This window comes from Sinohyriopsis cumingii, chromosome 19 (assembly GCF_028554795.1).
Source record: "Sinohyriopsis cumingii isolate HCF-2022 chromosome 19, ASM2855479v2, whole genome shotgun sequence".
In the NCBI taxonomy this organism is placed as follows: domain Eukaryota; kingdom Metazoa; phylum Mollusca; class Bivalvia; order Unionida; family Unionidae; genus Sinohyriopsis; species Sinohyriopsis cumingii.
In genome coordinates, this window is record NC_142979.1 from 47,529,520 (window position 1) to 47,552,026 (window position 22,507).

At 34.8% G+C, this 22,507-nt stretch overlaps 1 protein-coding gene across 11 annotated transcripts in view; it reads left to right on the top strand.

Annotated features, from left to right (window-relative positions):
• LOC149775651 (uncharacterized) overlaps positions 1–22,507 on the top strand; it is a 211,960-nt gene that overhangs the window by 100,582 nt on the left and 88,871 nt on the right. For 6 of the 11 annotated variants that reach the window (XR_016416548.1, XM_089943846.1, XM_089943847.1 and 3 more), the window contains 4 exons: positions 7,301–7,336; positions 7,844–8,028; positions 9,005–9,073; positions 16,541–16,570. Coding sequence is in view for 10 of the 11 variants with exons in the window: in XM_089943846.1 (XP_089799972.1) it covers positions 7,301–7,336; positions 7,844–8,028; positions 9,005–9,073; positions 16,541–16,570 (320 nt within the window). In the remaining variant the exon portion in view is untranslated. The remainder of the gene's footprint in view (positions 1–7,300; positions 7,337–7,843; positions 8,029–9,004; positions 9,074–16,540; positions 16,571–22,507) is intronic. The other 5 variants (XM_089943849.1, XM_089943854.1, XM_089943852.1 and 2 more) reach the window with 3 other exon arrangements.

Sequence of the window (22,507 nt, forward strand, 5' to 3'; positions counted from 1 at the left end):
ATTTGTCACAGTTCAATCTTAACCTACACACCTTGTGAGTGCCATTACGTAATTTAACCCTTCAAAACTCACTGCATGGCAAAGTAGATCTGTTGAGTGGCGACAACATTGTTTTCAAAAGGTCTTTCTTTAAAGCAGTAATCATACTGCTGTACATTTCTTGTTTTATTTCTTGGATGGGTTGATGTTCTCAGAACATTTAGAAACGTTTCACCTCATTAGTCTGATGAGTTTTTCGTTGGGAATAACTGGTCCCGAATCCCCATTTCATGCATTATATATATGGTATTTTATAAGGAATAACTTATCCCGAATCCCCATTTCATGCATTATATGGTATTTTATAGGGAATAACTGGTCCCGAATCCCCATTTCGTGCGTTTTATGGTATTTTATAGGGAATAACTGGTCCCGAATCTCCATTTCGTGCATTATATGGTATTTTATAGGAAATAACTGGTCCCGAATCCCCATTTCGATTCCTCATTTCATGCATTATATGGTAACTAATAGAGCAGAGAGAAGCAAAGCAAAGTAATCAAGACGTGACCGGGCAACTGGCCTTTTAATTTATTTGACTTGGGACGATAAACGACAGTGGAAGCAATGTAAAGTCACTGCGATTTGAAGTTTTGCATTCTTGTGTGTGTGTGTGTGTGTGTGTGAGAGAGAGAGAGAGAGAGAGAGAGAGAGAGAGAGAGATGTTTAACTGTTCTATATTATAAACCTCTCAGAAAGGACGACTGCATCAGTTGGTTCGCTTTCATGGTTACTAACAAAATTCAAATCCCTAATTCATCATTCAGATGGGATTGTCAGTCAAGGTTTGTGGACAGCAAAGATGTTTTCATTCGACGAAGGGTATCAATTGTCAAACTTTGTATTGGTCACCTAATATGACTAATCTAATGGACTTTTAACATATCTTCATTTTCCTCCAATATATTGGCATGTTGTGACAGCAGGCAATCTATGCCATGATGAAATCCAGCTGGGTGAATTTTAAAGCTATCATAGTTCTGGAAGTCTGCAAGATGGTGGAAGCATGAGGTATTTTCAGGTCCCTCTTCTTATGTCATCGTCTTCATTTATTTGTTAAACGGTTTGAAACTTTGTGCGCCGTTTACGGGTCGCTGCATCGTGTCTTCTTGCAACAAGCGTCAAGAAAAACAAATACATGTTCCTATCTTCTTCGATGGCTTACTCATGCTTCATTTTCGTCTTTAGCTGGCTTAGATTGCATTAAACTCCTCCTTGGGACTAGGCTATTTGTTTATTCTTTATGAGGAGGTTGGCCTAATTATGCAAAGGTTTATACACGGCCAGTTGTGACCTAATTTCTACCTGCCAGCATCCACGTATTCCTACTCTCAACCAAATGGTGTCTGTCCGAACCCTACCATCGAATCAAATTCATTTTAAGACTGAGTAGTTTTTCTGTACTGAAAGATCGCTTTTCTAATTATATACTGATAGAACTGTGCTAATGTTGTGTCATTTTTTTGCACCTTTATTTGGTATAATGAAGCAAACGTCATTCATGACATAAGAGGTGCACGGTATAACCGGTATACTGGTTTACCGCGGTACTTTTTCCCCGGTGTTAGATACGTTGGTACTTTTTCAATGTACCGGTATGTCGGTAGTTTACATCAATAAGGAATGTACGGAATTTCCCGATTAATCTTGTTACCAGTGTAGTTATGTTAACAGCATGTTCCCATTATTCTTGACAAAGAAGTTTTAAAAACTATCTTTAGTTACCAAACTTTTATTTCGGCCCTAAATGAATAGTGAATATTACAAATATAGTTATATTTATAATTACATGTTAGACGAGTGTCACGTATGTCAACGCGGTGGCCAAATAGAATGTTGTGAAATAGATTTGGACCAAATCCAAATAGTGGAACAAATTTGGTTTAAAATAAAGCAACAAATAATCACAGACAAAATAAACACGTCAAATTTTAGTTATTTTCTAACATATGTGAATGTTTTTAGTATATGTATTTCTTTGTAAGACCGAGAATCAGCCACTGATGTTCAGAAACGCACGAATCAGCCACTGATGTTCAGAAACGCACTTGTTCTCTGAACTTTGCATAATGTCTCAGATCCACTAAATGTTCTCGTCTGTTGAGTCAGTGTGTTTTATGTTTAATGGCCCTCTCTGACAACTATCTTGCCCGGGTATTAGCATCTCACTCAAAGTTTCCCTGCGTATTATATCAATAATGTAGCTGAAAATTGTAGGTTTCAGTATCAACACTTCTTAATTTTTTCAATAGGCTCTCGAATGTCAGCACTATATCTTTCACTGTGTCCGCTATAATGTAAGCCTAATCATTCTTTAGTTATAGCTTTTAGATTACAATTTATACAGCAATTAACATACACATAACAAATTCATCTACAAATAAGGTAATGGCCATTTAATCTTCGGTCGGGGACGGGGTCAGTGATTTTCTTTTGAGCTGAAATGTTGTTGTTTTTTGTATTGTTTTTTTATTGTCTCAAGACATTTAATATTTTCCAGTTAATATCGTAGATATAATATGGAGAATATAGAGTTATTTTGCTATAAATAAGAGCAAGATATTTTTCTGCTATTGACAGAGGAAATTAAGCAAAGAAATATTATGTCCCTGCCCCAGAATACTAAAGTGTTGTTCCCTGATATAATTGCGGTATACAGCTGTAAGTATCGCAATACGTTTAAATTATAGCGGTATAATGCGGTACAAAATTTGTCGTGGCACCCAGCTCTACATGATGTCTTCTCGTTTGAAGAACAAAATGGTTGTTTCTGGTTTGGGAGAAAAAAGTTGTATGTTACGTAACAGCCACCTCTCCCTACCATTAACGATTTGGGATGTATGAACGTTTGGCCCTTCTTTTGGAATCCCAAGTTTTGGATCCAGCAATAATTCTCCTCTAGTTCTAAACCAAAAACTTTCGTAAGGAATTTTTTTGCGGAATCTTTTTATGGGATTCATTGTGCCCAAGGTGACGTAAAAGAAGAATTATGACCCGCGGATAAACTGGCAAACATGTGTACAGACAGGCATAGACAGACGGACAGAAGTTTTCAAATATTATTATAGACTCTTCAAGAAATAGTCGATAATTATGATAACAAGCATAATGATTAGTTCTTGAGTTCAAAAAAGCTTTTGATTTTAAGAAAGTATCCACTACTAAGAACCAGCTAGTTCTCAATACATAAATTTATCACCGCTCCGGTGGCCTAATGGTTAGAGCGTCCGCCTCGGATGCGGGAGGTCGTGGGTTCGATCCCCGGCCGAGTTATACCAAAGACTTACAAAAATGGTACTAACAGCTGCCTCGATTGCCGCTCAGCATTAAGAGGTTAGTGTTAGGACTGGTCGGCCTGGTGTCAGGATAATGTGACTGGGTGTGACATCATGCTACATGTCTGCGGCATGATGCCTCAGTTATAGACATCACTATAAACTGTCACACTGCAGACATCGTAGCGATATGACTAAAAAATTGTTACAGCTACGTTAAAAATCCAAATCACACACACACACATAAATTTATGATCACCGTAGGTCTCGTCTTATTTTCTAAACCATTTTTGGGAACCCCGGATGACCGAGTCATCTGAAGCGTTCGAGTCTCGTGCTCGGCCAATGTTGGTATGTGAGAAAGCTGCCTGTAGCTTCCCGTGGGCCGATGATTCTTATCGGGTTTTCCAGGGTTTTTCCTCCACCAGGTATACTAGCCGCCATGTATAGCCTATCTTGTGCTGAGAAATTGCGTTAAATCCAACAACAACAAATTTAAACCCTTTTTATTACTGAGCAAGGCGTTTTGCGTTGTCTTGAGAAGGCAAAAGAATGTATTTGTATAGCATCGATTGTACACCCATGAGTTTAGTCTATTGCATTAGCAGTAACAGCCTATATGCATGTAGATTATTAGCAGCAACAGCCTATATGCATGTAGATTATTAGCACTAACAGCCTATATGCATGTAGATTATTAGCAGTAACAGCCTATATGCATGTAGATTATTAGCACCAACAGCCTATATTTATGTAGATCGTTAGTTTTAACAGCCTATGTGCGTGTAGATTATTAGCATTAACAGCCTACATTTATGTAGATCATTAGTTGTAACAGTCTATGTGCATGCAGATTATTAGCAGTAACAGCCTATATTTATATAGATCATTGGTAATTACAGCCTATGTGCATGCATATACGTGTAGATCATTAGCAGAACAGCTTATAATTAATGGATTATTTCCTGAAGTAATGATATTACTGCAATGAATGTTTAAATTTATACAAAATACCCAGGAATAAAATCAAACAATGTTATTTAGCACTATCAGTGAACCCTAATTCGCTGGCACATCAACGACCTGTCGATATAAGCCTATCATAATTACGATTTATGCATAAAGTCTAAACCATATAAAATATATTAATTGTCATATAGTTGATTTCTCAACAAAACAGTTTTTGATTGTTATTTTTCTTTATTGGTTTTAACGACACTCTAAACACATTATTGGCTATAGCATGCGAGGAAACAGGCGCTGAATCACTTTTCCATGGGCACACCAAGAGAGAGAGAGTGATTCATAATGAATCATTTTACACTGAAATTGTATTAAGTGCGTCATTATTGCTAACGAATTCGATTAAATTTTCCTTGTTCTTGTTAGACTATGATACAGTCAATAAATATTATCTTAATTTGAATTGGAAATTCTGAGATTTACCTTGTTGATTCCATTTGTTAGACTTTTCAAATATGTTCCAAGAACGCCTTTACCCACATCTTTGTTTTTACAAGATATAGGTCTACCAATTTGTTTAAAGTTTTCAAGTCGCATAGATATAATAAGTAACTTGTGCAAATTTATTCCAATTATAACTGATAATTGTTAAGTCCTGGAAAATATTGGAATGTTTATTGCTGTGAAACTATCCTCTTACACAGGTCAATGATCTGCCCTTGTCTATGATGTTCCATATTTGTGACCTGAATACAAGAAGAGTATTGTTTTCTTCGTTTCTGTTGTCGCTTATTGGGGAGATAAATTAGTGGCGACACAGAATTCTTACTGCTTTTACCTATTATGAAATATGATAATTACCTTTTGCACCTGGACAGTCAGGTATTTTAGAAATTAAACAAGGGGAACTCTCTTAAAAGAGTATAGTAAACTAAATAACTTACAAAAGCGTTCTTCACTAAACATTTTATACTAAAGAAACATCGCTTGTTTGAACAGAACGTAATTTTCCCGTAACTTATTATGCTTCGTTCATACCCGCTTGTAATTATTTTTTTCGAGGCATTTTTTTAATCGTTGCCTCTGTGTATAGCAAATAATAAAAACGGGACGAGAGATTTTCCATTTGGAATTTCAAGACGTTAATGATATTTAAAATGGTATATTTGCAGAGGTTTGATGCTTGCTTAATATGCATAACTTACATCAACAACAAAAATAAGCATGAAGTTTAACATTGTATGCGTTGCTATGGCGTTGTCTTTAACACATTGATGCCTTTTCTTCGCACCAGGAAATTTCAATCAAATGTCATTCAAAACAATGAAAAGCCAGTCAATAACACTCAGGACGGTTTCAAAATGTCCTTTCAATTTGTTGATGCCTCCTTTAGCGAGTAAAGTGTCATTGAGATTTTAGAATAGCTTTTAACACCGTATAGGTTCAAGAACAGGTAGTTACCAAGTGTAATTTTAAAGCACGAATTACTTCTTTTTATAAGCAATTACTAAAGTGAACTGGATATATGTTATGTGTTAATCGTTATGTGTGGGCCCCTGTCAAGCTCCCAGCTGTGCTAGCTAGTAACCATAGTGCCGACATTTTATAAGGATTTGATATGTTCGTGTATCCCTAAGGTCTTTGGGATGGGTTGATACTTATCGGGGTTAAGGAGGCGGAGGAGGAGGAGGGAGAAATCAGTAACCGCCTCAAAGACAACATCAATAACTAATAAAAATAGCAATAGGCACAATTATACATTTGCAGCCAGTGAAATTGTTTGTGCATGCAAATTTCTGTTCAGATAATATATACTCACATATAGTTATGATTTCTTGCGGTTTAACGGCAATTATCGTATATACTTGCTTATAAGTCTTGTACAACCGCAAACAACATGAGCCCTCATTTGTCAGCATATAATGCGCCGGCAGATCGGGGTCAGTGTTGTTTGTTTTACGGATTACTCCTGACCATCTTCAACACGATGGAAGATCTGGGTCTGTGTAGTTTGAACTGGACTCGACATATGACAGTATACTGTGTGTATCTTATCACGGCGCTGTCATTTTTGATCACATTTAATATGGTACTTGACCTCAGCCCAACAAAACTCACTCCAGTGTATTTAAGACCTCAACTATGATTCTATTAAATACGTCATGAGCGAGGATAACAATAACGAATGAAGATAATGCAATACATGTACACAAGTTAGTAAGCGTTGCGTCAGATATGGAAAGTTTGGCGCGTAGAATAATTGATAATCGAATTCTGATAAAACATGTCAGTTATCAGCCATTAACTCAACCAACTATAGGTGGCCCATATATATATATATATATATATATATATATATATATATATATATATATATATATATATATATATATATATATATATATATATGTATATATATTTCTTTTTTTTTTTTCGGATGTACGAAATACATGCGTTTATTGCAAGGTAAATAGATTCAAGAACTAAATTCTGTTGACAAGGGAGATAATTCCTTTTCTGATGAGAAAGAGTATCGCATTCTTTTGTAAGCATTTGTCAGTATGATTATACAGATTTCAAATAAATTGACCTGTTCAGATACAATATTACGTGCAACAGTAATAAATCATATTCGGATTGCGCAATTTTTTTTAAAGAATTATTTGCTTAAAAGATTAAAGGAGTGATAATTTCGTATGTGCGCCTTTGACTTGGAAATAAATATTATACATTTCGTCCATTGTTAAGCTATGAAGACATTGGATATACATATGGGTTAGATTTAGATTCATTAAAATATGTTGATATGTTACACTTTTTTTCAAATCGAAACGGCATTCGCATTCAATCAAATCTACTTACTAATTTTATCAAGTCGATGGATTTGCATACGGGATTGATTTAGATTTAATTAAAATATGTTAATATATTACATTTCTTTTCAAATCGCAACGGTATTGGAATTCATTAAGTTCTACGTATCTTTTCTCACAGAATAAATCGTTCGTTTCTTTCTTTTGCAGAGAAGTGATTTGCAATTTTTACCACGACATAACTATGTAAGTATGACGTTTTTGTTAATTGTACATGTTAATTATAATAATAAAACTCACTCCGATTGCATCGAGGAAAACAAACTCAAACGATTTTACTTCATTCCTCTAGGGATTTAAGATGTTAATACAAACATACAAAATACTTTTGCATGTATCTCCAAAACGATTTGACATAAAATAAAGGAAAGAAATAAAACTAAATGGATGAAAACATATTTTACTGACTGATTGTTTGCGTAACTATAGAGAGTCGTCTTTATTTTTACTGAAATATGTACTTGATCTTAACGAAAATGGGTTCGTAATACAATTTAGTAGAAACGATGCATTCGTTATCACGAAATATTTTATATCATACACGTCTTTTTTGGTTCATAAGAGGGTGATAATTTAATATGTGAAATTATTATACTTTAGTTTATTATAGCTATGTATTTTTGTATATCCACAGATTTTGTATATATCATTCTTGTTATATAGAGATTCTGAAAATTATTTTGTAAATTGCAGGTTTACCGTGGCCGTGCTCCACATTTTTGCAATTTTGTCTACCAAGTGCCATTACATGAGCGAAGCCTTGATCGTCCGGATACAGCTCGTACTGGGGACTCTGATTACGGCAGTGAAAGGGAACTTATTGAAGAGTTTGTAGCGGGACGCCGGATCGGGAAGTGGCGGAAAGATAGTAATGCTAGGTAAGTTGTAGTTCTTGTGCTGTTCCTGTTTCTGTAACCTATAATGAATAGAAAATTATATTTCTCGATTAAACTTGAACATAATTTTTTAAAAGTTAATTCGAGTAAGAATTATACATGAAATGTGGAAATAATAATTATCCATTCTTGTTTCTTTAAAAGAAAATTTATTTTAAAAAATATATATTAAAAACCAGGAAATTATTAGCTGAGAAGAGTGCAAAAAATTGTACAATATTTTTGCTTTTTTTTCCTCTCCGTCCGTTTTGACGTTTTGTAATCGGAAGCTGTGGATAGAATTGCACTGAAAATGAAGCTTAATTACAAATGATCTTGGACAATAAGCAAGAGGCGACTGTCTCTTTCATCTGATATGCTTGAAATATCAAGTCTGTAATCACCTTATATTATTCTCCCTCGGCGATGGAGGTTTGATGGTTGGTAAATTGTCGTTTAATTTTTATAAGCATATAAAAGGCTACTTAGTAATAGAAATAAAGTGGCTTGATCGGAGACTAACGAAGGCAGCCGACTTGGACAGGATTCACACCATACAGCACTGATTGTGAGTCAAAAAAACAGGGGCTCAGAGAGAAACGGACAAATGGACAAAACTGATGAGGATGTTATAGGCGTGGACGTATTGCAGTTCCTAATTTCACTTCCACTTAAAATTGGGATGCGGAAAACAAATTTGCATTGCTGATAGCTTGTTTGAAATGAAAGCTCTAACACATTGGATATTTAGGTGGAATAAAGACAACACTGTAGGGAAGATAGGACTTTGAATCGCATTTAGTTTTGAACTTTTAAATTAGGATTTTAAAACAATATAATTGGGATGTGTATTGAATTTTGTTTTGCGCCATTTTCACGGATCATTATCATCAATAATTGTACTTGACTGGGACCTATTAACTTAACTTTTATCAAATATCGCCAGAAGAAAAAAAAATAATCTGGGTACCTTTCATAGTTCCTCTAACAGTTCACTGACGGTTGATTTTGCGCCACCTCGCTTCGAGAATTACAACAAACGCAGTGTGTAAGTGGTTTAGAATTTATAACATAATGCATCAAACGCTTACCATTGTAACAAAAGATAACAATCACCAAATACATGTACATGTATATGATTTCTTAGCGTGCACAATTGCTTAAATTCCTGCTCTTTGTCACTTGGTTCTTTTTCTCCAGCTTTAACTTTCTGGTAACTCCTCTTTTTCACAGATGTATAACCAAATATTAACCTCACCATAAAACAAGTTACTAGAGCATACAATTCTTCTCTTGGGATATTACCACCTGTAAGCAACACGATCTATATGAAAGATTTGAAAAAAGTTTGTCACATTACATTTGAATTTTCTAGCATTATAGCAGTAAATTATGTAAACGTTGTTACGGAACACTTGCATTGTGACGTAAGATTACAATGTGTTTTAGTTATATCATGTTTAGTGCAGTCAGCTAATAAATACAGCCTTAAACTTAATGATCAGTGGGTTTTAAATTGGTTAGTGTGTTTAATTTACATTGTTTGTTTGTTAATTTTTTTTTCTTCATTATATGCTATTGATAAGGTAACAGTGCATGTTGGACTCGACCTTGTCCAAAATCAAGTTCATGTTCTGCCTAAACCGAAACATTTCTTTTTGGTTTTGTAGTAAACATGTTTACCTCAATCCGAGTCTAAAACTTTGCAAATTCCCCATGAATTGCCGGGTCTACTGGTTGCGTATTGCACATTTTTATGTTATAATTTTAGTAATAGGCTTCTAATTATAACTAAGATTTTATCTTGTAAACATTTGGAGCCTTCCAGAAGGAAAATTTCTATTAAGTAATAGATTTTGTTAAAATTAGAAAATGCAAATTCTGACCTGAGATCAGCTATAGGACTATATAAAGACTATATAACCTTGTTACTGGCTATTTTCACCCAATATGACTGCACTCCTTGAAATTCCAAATTCTTGTAAACATTTGGAGGTTTCCAGAAGGAAAATTTCCATTAGGTAATAGATTTTATTAAAATTAGAAAATGCAAATTCTGACCTGAGGTCAGCTATAGGACTATATAAAGACTATATAACCTTGTTACTGGAAAATTATTTATTCGTGCTTTAAAATCATGAGGCAGAATTACTATTGTTGTTATGTTCAGTAGTTCATTCGGGCTGGGAGTTTATTTATTCAAATTATTTATTCGCTGGAAATACAAAGTGCTCATCAACAATCATATTTTTATAAATAGAAACTTGAATTTATAGTGAAATTTCAAATAAGGATATTTGATTCTTGGATTGTATCATTGTGATCCAACAAAAGACTGTTGGCACATCACCACGACACGGGGCACCATAGGTAAATCAACAGTTTCAGCATTGGATTTAATTTGGATTTTCACTAACGTTTATTCAAAACTTGAGGACTTGTGTTTGTAATTCTATTATTATCTGGGATTTAATTCGCAATAAAGTAATTTCTTCTTTTACATTTTCTCTTTTTATTCATGGGAAATACATTATTTGTCGAGTTTTACAACTTGTTGCTTCCCACTCTTGTCTATTACTTATTTTAAGACCATAGATTCGTAATAAAATTTAGGAATTGCGTTAAATGATAGTAAATTACACAAGAAGTTCGTGTCTTGCTTTGTTTCTGTTCGTTTCATAGATTACATTTCTAATTATATTAAATAATATAATAGTTTGTGGCATACTTTTATTCTATTCGTTGCTTTAATTATATTTCTAATGTACATGCATGTGAAATCTTCTAATCTCTTAAATGAATGAGGTATGGTCTTAGTGGTATGGACATAAAATGCCATAATTTACTTTTTTGTGAATGTTATCAAAGAATTCATCTTAAAGGAACAACGTTATATTTTAAATACATAGCAATGGTTCTGTTAAAGGCAGTCTTCTGAGGTACGTCTTCACGTTCATTCCGAGACCGCTCCAGTGGCCTAGTGGTTTAAGCGTCCGCCTCGGAAGCGGGAGGTCGTGGGTTCGAATCCCGGCCGAGTCATACCAAAGACTTTAAAAAATGGTACTATCATCTGGCGCTCAGCATTAAGAGGTTAGTGTTAGGACTGGTCGGCCTGGTGTCATGATAATGTGACTGGTAGGACATGATGCTACATGTCTGCGGCATGATGTCCCAGTGCCAGACATCGCTATTAACTGTCACGCTGCAGACATTGTAGCGATATGACTGAAAAATTGTTAAAGCTACGATAGAAATCTTAATCACACACGTTCATTCCGAGAAAATATGCGTATGACCGCCGCCAGCAAGAACTTAAATGGCGTCCATCAGAATACGAGTAAAAGAAGAGTGAGGTTTAGTTGACAGATTGTGTCCCCGAATTGTTAATATAATGATGTAACGGGTTTGTTTTCTTCTAGAAATTTAAAAAGCCAATTTTTTTTTTTTTTTTTTTGCTATTTGAAAGAACCTATTTCTCAAGTGTGGCGGCTCTTTTGAAGCCAGCGGAATTTTTTATACATAAGTGTGGCGGTCATAAATGTATAAATTAATCATTTACTAAGGTATTTAGATGTCTTGAAGATCTATCTTCTTCGAGCTATTTTGCATTTCGTACCATAGATACTCGGTTATAATTGGAGTCAAACCGCAAATATCAAAGATTCAGATCTGACGTAGCATCATGTGCCTGCAGATCAGAGTCTATCTGTTCTACTGATTACTCCTAACAACGTGCACAAACCCAGATCTGCCGGCGCATTATGCTTGCAGTTGGACTGGTCTTATAAGCGAGTACATACGGTCTTTGATAAAGGTGTTAGACGCATTAAAGTGCTTTTATTTCAGCCAGCGTCTTTGTATGTTATTGCCTTACAGACGGCGAATACTTAGCATTTTTTAAAATTAATAAATGGTCTATTATTGAACAATCCTGTATTGCTTTATTTTTTACTTAGTCAAAGGTATATTCGTGCTTCCCACAGTCAGAGACGAACTAATCGTCTGAGCGTTCACTTAGAGAGTCTCTTCAGGTAAAATAACCACATAGATATCACAGGCCGGGTTTGCAATTATAAGCACAGCATGGGATTGGTTTGTGTTTTATCTTAACGGATGCACAACAGCGCCAGCATGTGATGCAACGGGAATAAGGGCCACGCTTTCTCAACTTTTCATTGAGCTCACTTTTCATAAAATGTTTAGTGCGAACATCTATAAAACATGTTTGCATGAAGTTTAAATCTTCTCCGAGGGAATAAAAGAAACCTAAGTATTTACCTCCTGGTACCAGTCATGTGTCAACTGTACGAATTTAAATTAGTCATAACCTCCCACCCCAGTCGACATCACGCCATAGCTACATGTTACCAGTCTGTACAATTCTCACGGCATCATTTAATCGCATTGTATCAGTTTCAATATAAGTCTTAACCAGATTGTAGTAATCTGTAATAAGTCTTATTTAAACCCACGGAGCTAGTCCAAATCGAGTCTTGTCCTTATGATACCATCTTATTATCATCTTTACAAGTCCAAAATAAAGCCTTAACTTTCATGATGCCAATCTGAATCAACTCTTAACCTCATAATAACAACCTGCATCAAACATTAACCTCATAGCCACAGAATGAATCAACCCTTAACCTTACAGCCACAGACTGAATCAACCCTTAACCTCATAGCCAGACGGAATCAACCCTTAACATTATAGCCACAGACTGAATCAACCCTTAACCTTATAGCCACAAACTGAATCAAACATTAACCTCATAGCCACAAACTGAATCAACCCTTAACCTTATAGCCACAGACTGAATCAACCCTTAACCTCATAGCCACAGACTGAATCAACACTTAACGTCATAGCTAAAGGCTTAATCAAACATTAAACTCATGACACAATTTAAATCATGATAAAACCTCATGGGATTAGTATGTTGTAAATTTGGACTGTATAATGTGTCAGTAAAAAATATACATGTTCGACTTTAACATTAATCATATAACTGAGGGTGTTTTAATTTAAGAAAGAGGATAGATTATGGAGATCCTTAATGAAAATCTTTGTCAGAAATTATCCTTCAGTGAAAGAAAAGATCATAAGTACAGGAAGAGATTACAAGTCCGTGTTCACAAATGTAGAGAACATGTCTTGTCCATTAAAACTTAAAAAAAAGTTAAACAACCCTTGAGCTGGGATTAAATGGAAAAAGTAACTGAATTAATTGTATAATTCTTATCTACTCATATGTAGTGTTTCACTTAATGCTTTGCATTATCTCAAACTGACTTCTAAACAATTGTATTGTTTGGTTTAGTGCCATTATGAGTACCATATATACACATTTATAAGACGAGTCCAACTGCAAACTGAACAGACCCAGACTTACTGTTGCATAAGGCACCGGCAGATCTGGGTCTGTACAGTATTTTAGGAGTAATCAGTAGTAGAATGTAGACCCTGATCTGCACGTGCATTATGTAACTGCACAGCATGATCTTTGTTGTTTGCAGCTTGACTCGACTTATAAGCGACTATACTTGGTAGATACAGGCCAATAAGACCACAGTTTAAACCTCCTTGCAAATGTTATACAATTTGTAGTAAGGTATAAAGGCGTTATCAGCTTAAATTAAACACTGTACCTATCTGTTATTATCCCTTAGATTTATGTTATGTTTTGTGTTGACTGGTAGTCATTCACAATGTGCACAGTTGATGGTTGTTGCTACATTAAACATTCCAGCTCAGAAAGCATGTTATTGATTTGTCCTGACTGGCACAGTGTTTCTTGAATTGTTATGCAAGCAATTGTTGATATTGCATTTGATTGATAGCTCTATTGCACGTGCTTGAACAGTACAAACCTGGGTTATAGGTAAGTCTGCAATCGATATACACAGGCATACAGAATATCATGTAGCAATCTAATTGGCAGTCACTACAATAAATCTAATGTTGGTTAGTGATATCAATATAAAAGGGTTAGGCAATACCATATATACTTGCCTATAATTTCAATCCATTTGCAAACAACATCGATCCTGATCTACTGTCACTTAAAGTGCCAGCAGATCAGGGTTAATGTTGTTTGTATTACAGATTTTACTCCTAACAAACTGCATGGACTCAGGTCTGCCAGCGCTTGATGCGACCGCATATGTGCAGGTTGCAGTTGGACTTGACTTGTAAGTGAGTCAATACAGTGGTCAGACAATGAAGGACGATCTAATAGTGTATTAATGCAGAAATAGCTCATTAATAAGAATCCACCCACCCATTATAATCTATTTGTAAAGATTTGTTTTCAGGGTTAAAAAGATTGCTGCGTAGAACTTAAACAAAAAGAACCTTTAGTTACAATTTTGATTGTAACATATTTTTCTGTTTTTTGTGTGGTTTGCACAAGGAAATGATTAGTTCTGCATTTTTATTGCCTATTTGTCACCTGTAATTCTCTATGAAAAACACTGCACCTCATCTGGTATAACTGAATAATTATAGTATTATGGGAAAAATTTTCAACGTATTCTTATGTTTTTTTTAAAATTTCATTTGCATACTGCTTTAGTGACCAATTTTTGGCAGATTTGTAAGAATAAAAAGACATTTCTAAAAAGTATTTACTCCCCTTTTGTGGAATTTATTAATATTGTATACAGACTGCAAAAGAAGAGAAAGTGTTTCAATTTTAACTTCTTATTTATGCTGGCATTTTACTTCTGACCAATAAATTCCTACTGAAAGTTGATATCTTTCATCAATTTGACAATTTATTGTGGAATGGCACCGATTGTTATATTTGTACTTGGCTTAGCTGTTTGCAATAGGATTTAGAAATTAAACAATGAGCTGACAGATAACGATATTTATGAGTGAAATCTCCACCAGCAAAATTTATTATATTCTTTGAGGTTTGACACTGAATGGACCTTTAGGGATTTGGTTTAAATTTGGCATCTGATTTACAAACTTTTACTTTTTATTTTGTGACATTAAATTTTGGCCTGAATCTTAATATAATTTTTTGGTTGGTTGCCATGTTTACATAATATTTCTTCAATAGATAACTTGTAATCTGTTTCCTCTGGGACCCTTCCAAATTCATTATGAACAATTTCCTTCATACATGTTAATGTTAGGACAAGTAACACTGCACATTTCTGCTGTCACTGTTACTGATACAGTATGCACCATAGATTGCACCCTTCTACTTTCATTGTTACTGATACATTATTCACCACAGAGTGCACCCTTCTACTCTCATTGTTACTGATACATTATTCACCACAGAGTGCACCCTTTTACTCTCATTGTTAATGATACATTATTCACCACAGACTGCACCCTTCTACTCTCATTGTTACTGATGCATTATTCACCACAGAGTGCACCCTTCTACTTTCACTGTTACTGATATATTATGCACCACAGATTGCACCCTTCTACTGTCATTGTTACTGATACAGTATTCACCACAGAGTGCACCCTTCTACTGTCATTGTTACTGATACAGTATGCACCACAGATTGTACCCTTCTGCTGTCATTGTTACTGATACAGTATGCACCACAGATTACACCCTTCTGCTGTCATTGTTACTGATACAGTATGCACCACAGATTGCACCCTTCTACTGTCATTGTTACTGATACAGTATGCGCCACAGATTGCACCCATTCTACTGTCATTGTTACTGATACAGTATGCGCCACAGATTGCACCCCTTCTACTGTCATTGTTACTGATACAGTATGCACCACAGATTGCACCCTTCTACTGTCATTGTTATTGATACAATGTGCAGCACAGATTACACCCTTCAAACCCACACATGGGATAAGAACTGGTTTCCAGCAGTATTTACCATTGTATCAGCATGGTAAATGAATACGTTCTGTCAATTCACTTCAGTGTTATATATATATATATATATATATATATATATATATATATATATATATATATATATATATATATATATATATATATATATATATATATATATATATATGCAAGCATATATCTGTATTGGTTTTTTTTACATTTGTTTATATAAGTATAATTATTTCATTAAAAAGCCATGGTTCATGATAAACCCACCCCGTACTTCTAGCAAACTGATTTTCTCTGATAACATCAAGAGTACCACTTTTAAACAATTTGAGAAACATACAGAAATATTGTGTTCTACTTCTCTGTTCTGTTATACTTATCTGTCTATCTCTGCTGTTCTCCACACCAAATACTTCTATAAGATGACTACAAAAATTTATGGTAAATCATTACTTTACAGACCAGTTTAAATAATTTAATTTATAATGATAATGACAGTAGTTCTGTGTGCTTGTCAATAACAATATGGAGCACCATGAATTTGTTCAGTCAGGAATGCATATTGCTACAAGATTTATTTGTCAGCCACTTGTTTTTTAAATTATTTACTTCCAGAAAGTCATTAATTGATGCAATTTTATGATTTTGATATTGATAGTATTATTATTTTTAATGCAGCTCCATTCCCGAGCAAATGGAGGAGGTATTGTAAGTGAAACAAAGTTGCACGGTTGTTTGATGCCTGTTTGCTGCTTTGCCAATTAATATTTCCAGTGTTTCAGTACACGTAAACGCTAGAAGTTTGCCCTGCAATTACCGTATACACGCTGGAAACTCAAGTCAAACTGCAAAGAACAAAGATCCAGCTCTGGTGTAGCATAATGCACTTGTGGATCAGGGTCTGTGTTTTTATTCTACTGATTACTCCTAACAAACTGCACAGACCTAGATCTTCTGGCACATTATGCAATGGCAGATCTGGGTCTGCGCACTTTTCAGTTGGACTTGTCTTATATGCAAGTATATACAGTATGTTGCAATACGAACAAGAATGTTAACCATTGGTGCACGTTTAACACCTGTGTAATTTTTAAAGCTAATAATCTAGTTTTTGAATTAATGTATTTATATTTTTAGCAAAGAATGACCCTGACTTTTGAATATACTAACAAGTATAATTAAATATTACAAGTAGTTTTAAACATTGTAGTGTAAATCATAGTTTTCATGAGCATAACTTATTTGTCATATATATATATATATAGAGAGAGAGAGAGAGAGAGAGAGAGAGAGAGAGAGAGAGAGCTCCCTCGATAACTCGCGTACATCGGGGTCCAAAAACATAGACCGCACTATAAGCGAGGGCGCGAGTAACCGGGGACCTCCAAACAATCCGCCAGACATCCAGAGAACCGCGGCGTTGGGAGGGGGGTACTGGGTTGTTGACCGTATCCTCGTTTTACAATCGCGTCGAGAATAATTGTCAAAAAAAAAAAACGCTTTTTCCGATGAAGTTGTTCCTTATTCTGTATAAATTACATTTACTTTTAAAATGTCCGACATCTGACAGATTGATAACATGATTCCAGCTGGTTTCAACAACCAACATGGTGCGCAAAAAATTCGTGTATTACGTCACGGCTTTTTGTTTTGTCGATTAGTCTGTTTCCAGGAGTCTTGTACACAGTATTTTCCAAAATAAGGATCGTCCAAGCAGGAAACCAGACTAACTGTTGATAACTGCCAAATAAGATTCTCTTTTATGTGTGTGTGATTAGGGTTTTTAACGTAGCTTTAACAATTTTTCAGTCATATCGCTACGATGTCTGCAGTGTGTCAGTTTATAGTGATGTCTAGCACTGGGGCATCATGCCACAGACACGTAGCATGATGTCCCACCCAGTCACATTATCCTGACACCAGTCCGACCAGTCCTAACACTAACCTCTTAATGCTGAGCGCCAAGCGAGGTAGCTGTTAGTACCATTTTTGTAAGTCTTTGGTATGACTCGGCCAGGGATCGAACCAACGACATCCCGCTTCCGAGGCGGATGCTCTAACCACTAGGCCACCGGAGCGGTCTTTCTCTTTTATAAATAAAAATGCAACATTTTGTAAGACCGTCGTCTACGTCGAAACTCATTTTTTTAAATTGTTCAGTTAGTAAAATATTAATGCCGTGATTTCATTGCAAGTAACGTTGAAACATCATATCATCCTTGATGATATCTCTACGTGCGAATTCAGGAATTCTCTGAAACTCATTTTCCCCACAATTGTCCGTATCTGTGAAACAAAGCTCTTTATTTTACGAAGTACTCATTTCGCTTGGTTGCCTTGCTACCTTTAATCGGTTATGATTGAGCAGGTGAATTTAAGGTAGATTAATTAGATTACATACACAATAAAATTTATAACAGTGTTCGATTGATCTACTGAAATGAGTTATCCGACATGTGACCGGGGCCGCTGGTTCTTAAGCATGTAGGATTTGTATACCTTTTAACTTTTTTGTTAATTCCACCTCCTTTGATTCAAAAGACGCAATTAACGTGACAATAGGAAAGGAGGCCCACTTTTTATTTAGTGCAACAATATAACAAATGCTTCCGCTAGTCTGATATCAAAACACGGTCGGCACTTAATTAGGTTCTCAGAGAAACGCTCGCGAACGTAGCTATTGCGATAGATTGACACGCTTTCCTTTTAATTACAAGAGAACACGTTGCATTTATGATGATTACTTTTAAAAGAAACTAAAATATAGAACTAGAACACAAATTTAAGTTAATAAAAATATTTAATTGTCATTTATTTATTAAATGCTGCCTCCATTAGGCGTAGGTGACATTTTCATTGATCGAAATTTCCTTGAATATCGTTAATTACGGTGTTCTAAGAATGTCGTTTGGAAAGAAAATGTAACAAATTTTATTTCTTCTTTTTAAAGTTGATATTTCATAACGTTGATTAAAATTTTCAGGTCCTATCTACCGTTTTCGACGATAAAACGAGCGATATATCAAAGTTTCCGTTACTAATTTTTATCGCGATTTTCAACAAATATGGATCTGTTTTGGGGTATTTTCTGATTTAAAAATGGGATCCACGCCTGACCCCGCGTTATAAGCGGGTTCGCGAGTTATCAGGGTGCGAGTTTTTGAGAGAGTGGCATATATATATATATATATATATATATATATATATATATATATATATATATATATATAAAGATTTGACAAGACATGTTCGACATCATTACCATTTGCCGAAAATTTAAATCTTTGACCTCAAGGATTCCATGTCTCACCTGTTTATGCAAGGATTCTGTCTCACGTGTGTGTGCAGTAAGCTATATACATAAAATATGGACATTCACAGGCGAGACATCTAATCTGAACATACGCATTTATTTATGTCATTCAAATAACTTTGAAACAGACTTAGACTGGTACCCTGCTTAATACTCAACCGGAACATCAGTATGGTTATTATGATGTAATACTGTATCAGCCATGGGCTTGAGGGAAGTTAAAAATGGCCATTATTTATATTTGAAGTTTTTATAGTTGCGATGGAAAAGGTTGAGGATGTTTTGACTGAGGTTAGGGGCACGTGGAACATCAACATCTCTTTTCAAAGTCCCAATGCCACCATTTATTAAAAAAAATCACCATTTTTCCAGTTTAACTAAAGTTTGGAAGGAAAGAAATGATTTGCTAAATAATCTATCTGAATAAACTGATCTTGAAATAGTCAAGATGTTATGTTTAAAGGTCATTCAAATATTCAATTTAGAATTTATAGGTGCCACCCCTTAATTAAGTTAATGAAGATGCTCATAGTTCCAGTATTTTATTGGAGTGATGTGATACATTCGATAACAACAACATTCGCACATGGCACACAAACTGATTCGAGAGGGAATGAAGAGAGGTAAGCCCACTTTTTTAAAGTGGATCTGAGAAGAAAAAGCATGCATTAGATAAAACAAGGACATGAGTAAATATTGGTGATTAGCCGGGGTGTTGGAATGTACGCTGAAGGGTGAACATGGGATGAAGACAATCCGACATAGCATGGCATTAGCTTCTTATGTTTACAATAGTGACATCATCAAATCTTGTGTGCCACCTTTTGACTGAAATTGATTGACCTAAGGATTTTGCTTATCAACATCGGATTAATTCGTACACACGTGGAAAACGGCAGGGTATCTCAGTTCAAGGTATAAATTACCTAGCTCATAATGTGATGAAACATCGATAATATCTTTTAATGGAACCCAATGATGTTTAGGACCAATGTCTTTCAGTATTCAGTTTTATTCAGATGAGTTGGCATTTACGACTTTTGGCATATAATGGTGGCATTGGGGCTTTAAAGATGAAACCCATTTGGAACATCCCCGTCTCTTTCCTATGTTAGTCAAATAACGTTTTAACATACGATAGAAAAGTTCCAGGATATTCTGAATGTGATGAAACCTCATTTATTCATTGAAAACTCGTGATTTAATAACAACTATGGGATTAAGGGCAACTGAAAAATGTCATTATTTACTAATGAGGTTTCACGTAGTATGTAACGCAAAAGGTTAAGGGATGTTTTGATTGTGCTTCACGAAACACTTGCATGAATTTAGCATTGAAAGTAGATATTGCTTACAGTTCCAGACTTTGATACAAGATAGCAAACATTAGTCAGTCATTAAAGAAAAATCACCTTCATTATGCAAGTAAAAGAAAATTCCTAAATTTAAAAAAAAATCTGTGAAAATGTTATGATTTACATTATGTACGGTGCACATCCCTTTCCCTAACTGTTGCTTTATCTTTTGCACATGCGTCAATGTTGTTATAGCAATGTCACCAAATATTTACATAATTATGAAGAACTTTGTTTACAAGAATTTTAATATCCTAACAAATTCGGGAAAAAGTAGGGAGTGGAATTTTTATTTGACAAAGATATTGTTAGTAAATATTTGCCGTGGGGTTATCATCAAGCAAGGATTTATCATCCAGATAAATAGAGGTATTCAGTTAAACGAGGTTCAGATGAGTGTCTACTGTAAAAAGTGTTAATTATTTGTTTTGTTTTTAATTATGGTCTTTTTGGTACACATTTCTACATTAAATTGAAGTTTATATGGGTTTGTGTTAGCATATCTCTCAGTATGATGTCACTATATAATTTTCAATGTACAGTACCTATATGTGTATGAACAATTCAATCATGTGATTAATACATCTCATAGTACTGTCAAAATCCCATTTAAAACCAGTGATTAGATTGGGAAAATCGACAGACCATTTTAAAAAAAATTGGGGGGAGAGGGGAGCCGAGGATTGGGATTATTGAATACAAAGTATCTTGCCATAATTAGTATGAAAGAAGAATTTATTAGAGTCATTATATTAATTGATTTTCTTTTGCACTGAGATAAAAAATATACTTTATTTAAAAGAAAACTCCAGGAATCCCTCCTCACACCCCTAAAAAGTGGTTGATTCCTAAATTGGCATTAATTGGAGTACTCTGACTAAGCCACTTGCTCAAGATGAAAATAAAGTAGCAACTGAATGTGGCTTTTGTTTGGGAGTCACATTTCAAGAAAGAAAAAAGTAGTGACTATGTTTTTTGTTGGTTATCACGATTCAAGAAAATATAGTGACTAAATGTGATTTTTGTTTGCGAGTGACAATGCAAGAAAACAGTAGTGACTAAGTGTGATTTTTGTTTGGGAGTGACAATTCAAGAAAATAAAGTAGTGACTAAGTGTGATTTTCGTTTGCGAGTGACGATGCAAGAAAATAGAGTTGTGACTAAGTGATTTTTGTTTGGGAGTCACAATTCAAGAAAATAAAGTAGTGACTAAGTGTGAATTTTTTTTGGGAGTGACAGTTCAAGAAAATAGAGTAGTGGCTAAGTCTGATTTTCATTTTGGAGTGATAGTTCAAGAAAATAGAGTAGTGACTAAGTCTGATTTTTGTTTGGGAGTGACAATTTAAGAAAATAAAGTAGTGACTAAGTCTGATTTTTGTTTGGGAGTGACAATTCAAGAAAATAGGGTAGTGACTAAGTGTAATTTTTGTTTGGGAGTCACATTTTAAGAAAATAGAGTAATGACTAAGTGTGATTTTTGTTTGGGAGTCACAATTCAATAAAACAGAGTAATGCCTAAGTGTGATTTTTGTATGGGACTGACAATTCAAGAAAATAGAGCAGTGACTAACTGTGATTTTTGTTTGTGAGTCACAATTAAAGAAAATAGAGTAGTGACTAAGTGTGATTTTTGCTAGGGAGTGACAATTCAAGAAAACAGAGTAGTGACTAAGTCTGATTTTTGTTTGTGAGTCACAATTCAAGAAAATAGAGTAGTGACTAAGTGTGATTTTTGTTTGGGAGTGACAATTCAAGAAAGTAAAGTAGTGACTAAATGTGAGTTTGTTGGCAGAGTCACAATTCAAGGATGAGCAGAAGGACAGGTTTTGCTACGTATATTGATCTTTCAAAATAAGATCTCTTCTTTACCCAGTCCTAATTAATTCATTATCTGTTTCTAAGTCCACCTAAGAATCATGAAGCAATAATGCAAAGTTTTGTTAAACATTATGAAACTGTATAACTACAACTGAACTT